This window comes from Rhamphochromis longiceps, linkage group LG17 (assembly GCF_057381845.1).
Source record: "Rhamphochromis longiceps isolate RC_006_pf linkage group LG17, R_longiceps_female_GT1.1, whole genome shotgun sequence".
NCBI lineage: Eukaryota > Metazoa > Chordata > Actinopteri > Cichliformes > Cichlidae > Rhamphochromis > Rhamphochromis longiceps.
In genome coordinates, this window is record NC_140573.1 from 34,493,994 (window position 1) to 34,506,911 (window position 12,918).

General features: G+C 39.3%; 2 protein-coding genes across 5 annotated transcripts in view; one reads left to right on the plus strand and one right to left on the minus strand.

The window, feature by feature from the left end:
* gsap (gamma-secretase activating protein) overlaps positions 1 to 12,918 on the plus strand; it is a 70,825-nt gene that overhangs the window by 37,336 nt on the left and 20,571 nt on the right. For all 4 annotated transcript variants that reach the window (XM_085387921.1, XM_085387922.1, XM_085387923.1 and 1 more), the window contains one exon: positions 9,892 to 9,953. In XM_085387921.1, the coding sequence (XP_085244047.1) occupies positions 9,892 to 9,953 (62 nt within the window). The remainder of the gene's footprint in view (positions 1 to 9,891; positions 9,954 to 12,918) is intronic.
* On the minus strand, positions 549 to 4,141 carry LOC146650047 (uncharacterized). Its single transcript, XM_085387791.1, has 2 exons — positions 3,687 to 4,141; positions 549 to 1,206 (listed from the first exon to the last, which is right to left on the minus strand). The coding sequence occupies exons 1-2, from the start codon at positions 4,080 to 4,082 to the stop codon at positions 664 to 666; spliced, it is 939 nt and encodes a 312-aa protein (XP_085243917.1). The 5' UTR covers positions 4,083 to 4,141; the 3' UTR covers positions 549 to 663.

Consider the following 12,918-nt stretch of genomic DNA (forward strand, 5'->3'; position numbering starts at 1 on the left):
CTCCAAATAGATCTCCTTATTAGATCGTTTTATTTTTTTATGTGTCCATTCTTTCAGTGAAGCAAACAAAGTTTGAGATTTAAAGAACCAAAATAACAGATCTATCTATTAGTTTTGGATGTGGTACAGTGTTTTGGCCATGCAATGACATACATTGCTACATTATTATATATTATGTAATAAACTGTAGAGCAGGATGGTGGCAGTCCAGTTGCCTTGCAGCAAAAAGGTCCTGGGTTTGAATCCACTGGCTAGCTTGTTTCCCTGTAGTTGGGTGTTTTTTCTCCGTGCTTCCTCCAACAGTTCAGATGAGTTAACTTAACTGGGTTTTAAATTGGCTGTAGGTATGAATATGAGTGTGAATGGTTGTCTGTCTCTATGTGTTAGCGCTGCGATAGACTGGCGATCTGTCCAGGGTGTAACCTGGATTTAGGCTCCAGCCTAATGGGTGATAAAATGTGAAGGCAGAATAATCATACCACAGGAAAATGAGCTAATCAGTCACTTTAGTATTTAACTTGATACATTTAGTCATTTAGTCACACAGTCCAGTAAAAAAGATCCAAATTCTTTTGTCCATACAAAGGATCCATATTTTTCCATCAGTTTTCATGGCTATCAGGCCACATTAGAATGAGGAGGCCAAAAATATGGGAGAACATATTAGGAGCTGTCATCAAGAGACATGAAGAAGCGGATTTCCTTATCGGTGCTTTCATGTAGAGAGGCAAAGTAATACAGTAATGGGTTCAGAGAGTGCTTGAAAAAGTAAAAACATTCCATAAATATGAACATTTTGCTGATGTAAAGCAGTTTTTCCGGTGCTGCGAGACGCACAGTCACATACGCTGTGCGAAACATCAGAGCAATGACAGCAAATACCAGGGAACCAGCGATGATGTGAAGAAATAACTTGGTAATCCTCAGCTTTTTCTTATCAAAGATTTGAATTCGGTTGATCCCTCTAACAAGTAGTGAGTAGCAGGTCAATGAGACGACATGGCTGATAACTGTGAATGTGATGTAGATACATTCTTGTACCGGTGAGAAGCTGAGATTCTCGCAGGAGCCCTTATCCGTCCACTTCTTAATTTTCACCTCACTTAGGAAAAATATACCAAGCAGGGCTCCGAGTAGCCACACAGAGGACAAAAAAATCTTCTGCTGTGTCGGGGTCACTTCGATCCACTTCTCACGGTGCAGAACCTGGCAAATGAAAAGGACATTTTTAGATTAAAGTTTGCTGCATTTTTCATTCACTGATGTGTTCGTGGGTATTGAGCCCACACCCACCCATTCAATCTGGATTTCATTCTCTAGAAGAATTGGTGTAATATTAAATATTACCTTTATGTGATCAGTGGTTTTAATCCCCACACCAATAAGAATTATAGTCACTGTTATTTAAATCTTGCCTGCAGTGGCATATTTTAAAGGGTATCGTTCTATTTGTTAAGCTTGTACCTTTTTCTTTTTACATTTATATACATTTTATCAAATTGGCATCATCAATACTGTGCTGGATTAAATATTAGAAGTTTCTGTTTGCACTGTGCGCATGGATAAACAAGTAAGAAAGAAAGAAAAGTTAATAATGATACGAAGAAAAGCTCCTACGATTTTAAAGTGGGTTTATGAATGGAAATTGGGTTATAATAGTATCCTCAGGGGAATATAAGATGCATTTAGCGATATCAGTGTTTGTGTATTCAGAATATGACGTTCACCTCATGCAATACGGCTCTTCCCCTTCGCCTTTCCTTCAGCTTTCCTGCGCCCCACTGGGGAGTCTTTTGGCTTTCTCGTTTAGCTTTGTCTTGCTGGCTTATTTGTTACAGACCATATCTGGTTAAAATGCCGGTGGGACCAGTGAGGTACATTACTGAGCGGCAGGGATTATTCTCTCTTGTAAAGTTTATCTCGTCTCAATGGGGTTTTTATTGGAATGTATGTACAGTATATTGGAACCAGGAGGAGATTAAGATTATTCTTTCTTCCATTTACAGTAGTGGAACTGGAAGAATAAATATTATTGACTCTGTCATGTAGGAAGCATGACAAATGCTTCACTTTGGAAATAATTTTACACGTATGTGAGCCAAAGGAAGGGCTTGGCTTGACGTAAGAATGCCAAAGTAGATTTTCATTTGTTTCTTTTACTGTTTTTATTTGGCTACCTTTCTCTTTTCTTTCCTTTTTTTTTTTTTTTTAAAGAATAATTGGTTAATGTATGTGAACAATGGAAAACGCTCTACAAATCTAATGAGCTTGAAAGTCTGAATACTCATAGGAAATTTTTCTTGTAATTTCTTTAAGTAGTCTTCAGGAATAGTTCTCCAGGATTCTTGAAGGACATTCAAAGCTCTTCTTTGGATGTTGGCTGCCTTTTTGTTCTTTTCTCTGTCAACATGATCCCACACTGTTTCAAAAATGCTAATGTCTGGGCTCTGGAGGCCAATCCATGACTGATAGTGTTCCATTGCGCAGTTTTCTATACAGGTTTGCATTTACTACATTGGCAGTGGGTGTGGGATTGTTGTCGTACTGAAAAATGAACCTGCTGCCAATCAGACTCTTTCCAGATGGTATTTCACGATGGATCAAAATCTGGTGGTATCTTTTTTTGTATTTTTCAGTCCACCAATTTTGAAAAAAATCCATCTCCAAACCAGGGGATAAGGGATCCACTGCGTTTTACAGCTGCTGTAGACACTCAGTGTTGTACCTCCATTTTGACCTCTTCTTCTGAATATACTGAGGATGATTTGAACAAAAATATTCCAAGGTTGGACATGTGGCCACTGATTTTCAGCCCAGTCCTTGTGTAATTTGGCATACCTCAGGCTTTTCTCCCTGTTTCCCTTCCTTAAGAATGATTTCTTGACAGCCACCTGAGACTATTTCTGATGAGGTTTCAGTGAATAAATCAACTAAAGGGCCAGATGCATCTCTCAGGTCCTGTGTCAGGTCTTTGCTGGATTTTTTCCCCCTATATCTTAAGGACATGACTTTCAAATATCATCTGTAGATGATAGTTTTTAGCACTTTCACTTTTGTGCTCCACTTTTTCAGTTTATATAGATTTCATCTAACAAATCTTAGGAATCACATTGTTGGTGCAATATTACTATTTTATGCCTGTCAAACTGTGATATTGTTGGTATTTTTTTTATAGATTCAACTAGAGGAATGGGGATAAATGATGCATTTTTGTGATTGTGCTTGTAACAAAGTACCCAAAGATAAAAACTGGTTATTTGCTCAGTTTTTTGTGATGTGTAGACACAGCACTGGTTCATCCCTGTAACCTTTATATGCTTGAATGATTCAAAGATCAGTGTTAAGAGGCTAAATTTAAAAAAACAATAAAGCAAAACAATCCCAAATGGACTGAAAGTAAATGAAAAGCTGCCAATGTCCAAAGAAAAACTTTGAAAGACCTTCAGAAAGCCTTAAACAATTGATTAAGACCACATTAAAAACTTTAGGAAAGTCTGGCTCATTGGAAGGAAAATATAAACAAATGTGCGGTGGCTCTTTTAGACAGTACTTATAGACAGTACTGTACATCTGTTTTTTATTTCCCAAGATAAGAAACACTCTTAATTGACTCAAACAAAAGTCCTACTTGTGATCTTATTTTCAGAAAAAATGACAACATATTTAAAGGACTGATAAATACATACCTGGTAGTACCTCTGGATGCTTATCAGCACCGGAACGTTTAAGTTGGTGGTGTTGCAGAAAAATAAGAGATAAACGAGAAGTTGACAGATTGAATGGTTTAAATGTAGCCCGGTCCAGAAAACGATGCTGCCGACCACCAGGATGAGCAGACAGAGGAGGTCCGACAGTGCCAGGTTGAAGATGAGGTGCTGCGACATGGAGGAACCGCGCAAATTCTGAATGAGTTTCCCTGTCACACTGATGTTTGCCAAGATGCCGAGTATGGAGCTTAATAGAATAACCACACCAGCAGCAATGTACCAAGGATCGAGGCACGATTCTGAAAAGAAGCAGTTGTGGAATGTAGGTAAAAAGAAGAGGATGGAGGAGGTGTTGGAATGGTCTTCGGTATTCATTGTGAAGTTGAAAGAGAAAGATATAGCAACAGTGAGACTTAATTAGATCTGAAAGAGGTATAGCCCATGTTGTATCCAACTCAGGTGTGTGACCTACATGCTGTTTTGCACACACCCTAGTGGTTTGTGGTCTTGAGGTATATTTAAGGGGGGAAAAAATCACATGTAAACAAGAGCTTTTTTCTTCTTTTTCTTCTTTTGTTTATGTATAATACTTCACAAGGGATATTTAAAGTTAAGCTGCATGTACATAAGAAGACAGTCGAAGGATGTGCCAGTCACAAGTCAGTGTCCTTTAGCAATTTCTAGTGACAAGAAGCAATATAACCACAAATTATGTAAAAAGGAAAGTTTTTTATTTTTGCATATCACTCTTGAAAAGTATTTGATCTAATGCAGAATTCATAGCTCATTCACAGTCCACTCCCAGAGGAAGCAAAGAGACCCAAAACATAGCACCACCACCTCCATACATTTCAGTTGGTATAAGTTTATCCTCCTGAAAATCTTCCCCTGTGTGTTTTCTATCAGTTCTATCTTTGATTTGTCTGCCCAGAGTATATTATTCAACAAGGCCTTGTGTTTATATTTTTACCAAACTTTTAGGGTTATTTCTTCTAGTGTGGGTCTCCCATGTGGGTCAGAATTGTTACTGCACTACAATCACCTGCAGATCCTGGGAAGAAATCTCTTAGAGACATATGCCAGACAGTCTGCACACAGGCTGAATCTGTCTGTTGCAAATTCATTCAGATTGAAATTAATTAGAGACCTTTTTAAACCCACAAGCATCCATAAATGTCCTTTGAAAGACACTCCTGAGTAGAAACCCCAGTGACGAGGAGTATTTGAAGGTGACAATGAAGGTAGGAATGATGACATAATTTACATTTTATACAGTGTATTATTTTTGAGGAACAAAAGTTTGCCTTTTTTAAAAAAAAAAGAAAGACTGCTTGTCCGTGTGTTGACAATAGCATTTAGCACAAAGGAACACAACTTCTCAGAGTTTTTAATGTGGCTGTAGATTTCTGCAGGTGTTTTGCGAGCCATGGATTAAGTGTAGAAAAAGAAGTATTTATTCTAGGATTAGGTTTAATCCATATCTGTGAAAGGAAGCTTCTGTGTTTATTTACTTTTATCTAATACCCAACTGCTTTACTGTAAATACTACACATTTTTACTTCTCTTTACCAGATATAAAAAGCTTGTCTTTTCAGTCAGTAAAGCAACTGATTATATTTGCCATTTTGAAAACCACTGTCACCACAGATCACAGCTGCTCTAAACTACTTTCTGAATTACCCCAGAAACCTAGAAAACGTTCATACAGTGATAAACAGATGTACATGCGGACCAGCTTTCATGCAGATAAAATACATTTTTGAAATACTTTGCCTAGCAGTTAAACTAGCAACTCACCAGGACTTATGGATATGTCCCAAATCCATAATACTAATTGTACACAGTATGCACTACATTGCAATCATCACAGCATTTTTAGCATTTAATATATATATACTTAACTAGGTACACCATTTATGTACAGTGAACTCATTTTTATGTTAAAGGAACCGGTTTAAGAGCTTGAGCTTTGTGGCATGTTGCATTATCGTGCTGGAAGCAGCCATCAAAATATATTGTCAAAAAAGATGGACATGGTCAGCAACAATAATCAGGTAGACTGTGGTGTTTAAACGATTCACTATGAGTACAAAGGAACCCAAAGAGTTCGAAGTAAAATATCCGCCACACCTTTACACCAACTTTACACCACCGGCAGCAGCCTGAACTGTTAATACTGTTAATTTTTATATAGTCCGAATGTTGCAGCAGAAATCGAGACCGATCAGACCAAACGGCGTTTCTGTTTTAATCTTCTTTGTCCCATCTTGGTGAGCCTATGCAAACAGTAGCCTCAGTTTCTTATTCCTTGCTGACAAGAGTTTCACATGGTGTGCGGTCTACTGCTGCTGTGCATTCAGAGATGCTCTTCTGGATACCTTAGATGTAACAAGTGCCTTCCTATGATCTTGAAGCGTCTTCACCATGTTTATACGCACCAATGCACTGTATAAAAACTATAAAAGTATGTATGTATGTATAATACAAAAATCAACATGACATAACAGCTTTATAGTAAAAGGAACTGACACAACTAGTGCCTCAAAATACCTTTAGATGTTCTTAAAACTGACTTTCACTTCACTTTACTGAACTGTCACTGCCAGCTAACCTTTGCAAACAGAAACAAGATGACTTTTTAAAGTTTCAGTACTTCTGGTTTTCTGTATGTTCCCACAGGTTACTGTAACCTCTCACAGTGCTGTGAACGGAAAACGTAGTTTGTGCTTTGCATTGCGAGTACAACAACTCACTCTCAAAAGTGGGTGATCTATGTTTGTTTGTGTTTTTTCGTTTAATCATAAACCTTTCTCACGATCAGTATGAAGTATAGGTTTGGGACAAACTGTGTGTTTTTCACTCCTCAGTGAGGTGTGTTTAATGAACCTACCTCCTGCTGCTACCTGCTGCTGCAAGCCAACTGAAGCTCAATCAAAGATAATGACTCAAAACAGATAGGCGTCAACTTATATCTGTAATCGGTAAATCATTTTCAGCTACATATACATGCTGCTTAAATGATTGATTCTATTATGATGAAAAGCTGAAATGAGGAATAGTTGGACAAACACACACCTGTTATGTCAGAATGCCACCTAAATGTAAAGTAAAGTAGCTCGTAACCACTGAAACTGTTAAAGAGGTCACACTACAGAGCTGTGGGTAATAAGGGAGCATGTTTGCAAGATGCTGCAGTTATCTGACTTCATGAAGAGCGCATTGTTTAAAGGCCAAACATTTTTGACTTGTCACAAAGATCAACAGACCCAAAAATCAGAATCAGAATCAGAATACTTTATTGATCCCTGGGGGAAATTATTTTTTGTTACAGTGCTCCATTATAAACCAACATAAACCAACATCAAGACAAGACAGACAATACGCTAACTAAGAATAGTACAATATATACATATATATATATATACATACATAAGTCACTCATAAATAAATAGCTGGAAAAGAAACGTGTAGTTGTAGCAGTAACCAGTGTGTTAAGTGGATGCGTTGTACAGGGAGATGGCCACAAGCAGGAAAGATTTCCTGTGTCGTTCAGTGGTGCTTTTCGGTAATCTCAGTCACTCACTGAACGTGCTCCTGTGACTGACCAGCATGTCATGGAGTGGGTGGGAGGTGTTATCCAACATTGTCTTTAACTTGGACAGCATCCGCCTCTCCGACACCACCTTGAAGGAGTCCAGCTCCATCCCCACAACATTACTGGCCTTGCGGATTAGTTTATTAAGTCTGTTGGCATCTGCGACCCTCAGCCTGCTCCCCCAGCATGCAACAGCATAGAGGATCGCACTGGCCACAACAGACTCATAGAAAATCCTGAGCATTTTCTGGCAGATGTTGAAGGACCTCAGTCGCCTCAAAAAATAGAGACGACTCTGGCCCTTTCTGTAAAGTGCTGTGGTGTTTTTAGCCCAGTCCAGTTTATTGTCAATGTGTACTCCAAGGTAAAATATCTGAAGATGAAATATTTCAAACAGTCTGAATGTATTCAAAGTTGGTGTAATTGGCTCTGCGTCATGTTCTTAGTATATTTTTACTGAAAGTTCTCCCCATTGTCCCGATTCGCGATGTTGAGAACCAAAACAAAATATCAGAAGCCCAGAAGGATGCAATCAAACAGATGAGTTTATTGAACACACGCGTGGGAAGATGTACACTGCAAAACATCAGATGTAGCTCTCCACCCAAAAATACACTTCAGATTGCTTTTATAATGTCAGGGTTGGTTAACGCCCCTTCTCGTGTTGTACAAGAACATAATTTGTATTTTAAGAACATCATTTGCATGTTTTATAGACAATGAGCAATTTTAAGAGATAAATGCAGACACTGAAGTTCCCCTCTCTAGCATCTTCTCCAAATGTGGCGATGGATCCAGGCTCTGACGTTTCCCAGGGACTGGTCCTCCTTTTTTGCCCATCTTCTGTCACCTGTTACTAAGCAAAACTCAAATGCAACAAGAAGCCGGATACATTCAGGCCTTCACTCAAGCCTGTTTCTAGATTATATGTATTATATGTGTTTTGTAGGCATGTACGCAGTTTTAACCTTCTATAGCTCCAAGTCACTTACACAATAGATTGTCTGGACATCGCGCCAAACAAAGCTTACAACCTCCAATTAATTGACTCTTTAATTAGCACAAAGTGCAATGTGTGTAAAATGATCTTAGCTGTACCTGTAATAAAAAGGTTAATGTAATGCCAACAGCTTCAATAAATGTTTTACTGAAATGATGATTAATTTGATTAATGTAATGGTAATGACTTAATGCAAAGTTAATTAATGCAATGGTGATAATGATGAGTATGAGTAGCAGTAAAATATTTTTCTTATTCCACACCATCCAGTCAATATACTGTATATATGTTCTAGATATACAACATTGTAAGATTAGAATGCTGTGTTCAGAATGGCAATGCTAAAATCCTGCTGTTAAGCAGGTTTTACCATCTTAATTTGCCACTTAACTATATAAAAGTTAGTGGTAGTACATCCAGTGGTTTTTAGCTCAAACCCACCAACTTCAGCCCTATGAAAGCTTTGGCATGGTACTGCACTCTCTAGGTGCAGTGCAGAGCTCTGTAGTTCCACCTCTGCATGCCATTTAAGAGCAATGTGTGAAATAATTGGATCCTGCTGGACTTGAGACAGTCCAGCAGTCCAGCAGGTGGTGGAGAGAAAAATGCTCCAGAAGCTGAAATAAGTTATGATCAACCCTACACACCTGCCTCATGCCCTGGAGGTTATCAACAGCAGAACCTTCAGTCAAAGACTGATTGCACCAAAGTGCAAGTCTAAGTGCTTCCGCAGCTCCTTTATAACAGCTACTATAATAAAGTTTAATGCACATTAATAATAATATGATTTTAGCCACACGTTTGCATATTTTCACATTGGCTGTTTTATTTATTTAAGTATCGTTAACTTTATTAGGAATTAATATTGCTTTGCTGCTTGGAATGTGTGGAGTTATATCTGTGCTGAAACTGCTGTCGTAAGTGGTTCTAAGCATTAAATTAGTAATTAGTACTCACGTGTGAAGCTTTTTCTGCTTGTTTCAAAGTAAAATATAAGTAAAATATATTTTACTATTACCCAAAAGGTTAATTCTATTCACCTGGACGTAGCGTTTTCAGTGGGAGAAACATTTCATCTCCCACTGACGAAGAATGGGCTGTGAGGTCAGTTTCTTCATCATTAATATGCAAATTGTCATATCGACTGATCAACCACTGATCAAGGACCATTGATAGTGATCTTGATGCATAGGTTTACGGTAAACATCAAATTTTAATTGTCCCCTATTAGATTAGGTTGGGAAAAGCTGGATTCAACTGGATGTAGCTGAAAACGCTACATCCAGATGAACAGAATGAGCTTTTTTAGATTTCCTTACCTGGATGATTGAGCATGCATCAAGATATTTGACTATTTATTTATATTTTCTATTCGTTTTAATCTCCTGTAATAAATGCGGCACTTGAAGGAGCATTAAGAAGAGTTTTACATGCCGTCTAGACTGAGTGCTGAGGATTGTGGAAATCTTGATGGTGATATTTGCATTTATTTCAAGTGAGGTGTTGCGGTATTTTTTCTAGCATTTGGGGTTTGTCTTCAGTAGACTAATTAGCAACATGTCATCTCTCTGTTTCCTCTGTGTGTTTAGATTTGGACAACAGTGATGCCAATGAGAGGCTGAAATTCAGCATCCTTAAGAGACTTCCTGAGGTATGTGCATCTCTGCAAAGGCTTTTTTCCAGTGTCTTAATTCCTAAAACAGTACATTCAAACAAATGTAACAACTCGAAGTCTGCAAACTAGGAATTTAGAGCAAAACTACAGCCTGGAAGGAGCAAGGAGTAAAAGAATATAACAATGCACAGGCTATTCTCATCACTTTTATTAGTGGGGTGGGGGTGGAGGGGAGTTGTCATCTTTTCTCGAATGGTTCTCTACCCAAACTTCCCATTCCGATCCAATTAGGATTTTGAAGTTATTTTAGGTCTCATCTCCCTCAAGCCCCCCTCAAGCCAATCACAGAGCATTTGTGTAACCAACTGGTACGAGAGTGAAGGCGCATGTGAGCGCAGAGGGTTGGGGAGTGGGTTTCCATACATAGCTGTCTACTGAGTCTGTGTCTGTTTATGTCCTAGCTCTTGTGTAACTTCCACGTGTTCCTGTGTGGGTACAGTATATTTCTTTTGTAGCTGCGGGTGTGTTTGTGCATGTGTGTGTGTGCATTACATCTGCACTGTGAACACAGGAATGTTCAGTGTTTAGCTTCTCTGTTCTGTTTCCTGCCTGCTACACTTTTGCTGGTTGGGTTTTGGCGGGCAGAAGAGATTTAGCAGGTACAGCAAACACACTGAGTTAGAAAACAGGAGATGTAGGAGATTTCACCTTGACTAAGCCCAACACCTCTCATGATTCCCATCCTGTGTGTGCTTGACCCCCCCCCCCCCCCCCCCCCCCCCCAACCACCAAGGATTTCCATTAAATGTTTATAAGCAATATTTGCACTGTATGAGGAACACCAGGGATCAGAATGCAGTTGAACCAGCTCTTTTGTCAATTCATGCAGGAATATTATAAATGCTTACTACAGTTATTGTGGTGGGACTAAACTAAAACAGGATACGCCACAGAAACTCATTGCAAGAATTAATTTTTAATGAAATGCTCCAGCTGCCAGATGTAATTGTGGCCTGGCTAACTAAAATTAATTGATAAAATTGTTGCTGCATAAATCAAGATTAAATGTGGCGACACGTCTCACCTAATGCCACGTGTCAGAGAGGTTCCGAGACAAAAAAAAATTAATCCAACTTGCGGTTACTGAAATAGCCTCCTGAGGTTGGCTCCAAAAATGAGTCAGTCCAAATAGGCTCCCTTGTTAACACCAGAAATTAACATGTTTACAGCCTGGTACAGCGATGTTTTTGCTCTGCTGCTAATTTCCTCCCTCATGACCTTTTTACTTCTTTTTTTTTAATATGCTCCCTGGCCACGTTGTTAGGTACACTGATTCAAATGCTTGTTAAAGCAAATTTCACATGGCAGCAACTCAAAGCGTTTAGGCTTGTAGAAATGAAAGACAAGCTGCTGAAGTTCAAACTGAACAGAAAGGTGATTTAAGTGACTTTGAAAGTGGCTGTTGGTGTCAGGTGGGCTGTATTTCAGGGTATTTCAGTAAAATGGTAAATGGATTAGTGCTTAGATGCAGCTTTTTTACTCTAACTGAGCATTCAAAGCCCTTTTTTACTACTCACTCACCTTTTTACTACAAGCCTCACTCCCCCAGTCAAACACCTACATTCATAAAGTGCTTTATTCTGTGCCTAAGTGCCTTCTGTAACATTCAATCTCACATTCTTACTCAGATGAATGTATCGGGGCAACCTGGGGTTCGGTATCTTACACAAGGATACTTTGACATGCAGGCTGGAGGATGTGGTGATCGAGCCACCAACCTTCAGACTGACAGACAACTCAGCCATATCTCTCGAGCCACAAAAATCCTGCAGAAAATGCTCATCTACTTTGATTTTCCAGCACAACTATATATTTACAGAAAATAGTCCAGAAAAGAGAAAATCTCCAGTGATCAGCATTTCTCTTTGTGAGAGGTGCCTTTTTGACGCCAGAGGTCAGAGGAGAAAGGCCAGATCGCTTCAAGCCAATAGGAAGGGAAGTAATTCAATTAGCCAATGTTTGCAACCAAGTTATGCATAAGAGCTAGGGGTGCAACGATACTCGTATCGATATTGAACTGTTCGATACAGTGCTTTCGGTTCGTACCCATATGTATCGAACAATGCAAAATAAATTTTTAATTTATTTTATCAACTTTCCTTCTGACGATGCTGTCTGTGTTGAGCGCTCAGTGGATCTGCGCTCGACAGTGCAGCCTAGGCGGAGTAGTCCAACGCAGATTCACGCAGGGCAAGCTAGCAAGACAGAAGTTAAGCTCTCCTTGCAACATGGCAAATTGAACTTCCCCCACCCTCATTCAGATCTGGCGTTTGGAACTATTTTGGTTTTCATGTGACGTATGACCCTGAAGTTAAGCGCGTCATGGAGTAAAATAAAACAATATGTTGGATGTACCACGCAAAGCTCAATTACATGGGTGGGAGCTAGTGTGTTAGCGCAGTTAGCTCGTTAAGGTGTTGGCCGTCCAGCCCCATGCACGGGCGATCCGCGGTAGCTCGTTAACAGAGATTTGCCGTGTTGTGGCGTTAACGTCATTTCAACGAGATTTACGCTGACAGCACTAGTGGGAACACAACAAATATGACTGCACATTTACACCGACATCATCCTAGTGCAAAGACAAGTGGAAGCAGACAAAAACAACAAGCACGCATGCTACAAACTTTACCCGAGTCAGCCGTTAGCACATGATTCTTCTTATGATATGTTTAATATGCTGCTGAGAATATAGCCCAGAAGAAGCGTATAGTATAGCTTTTATTTTGGAAAGAGCCATTTCTCTGTAATAAACTCTCTTTTCCAAAGATGAGTGATTCCTCAATCAGATACAGGGCTCGCAAAATCGCTAGCCCGACGTCCCGGGGCTAGCGATTTTTCCAGTCGGGCTACCAAAATCTATCTCTGCCCTGCCCGTTGGGCTATCGTAGGAAGAAAAAATATATGTCAATGGTTTTGCATTCTTTCGGAAATGTAGCTGGGT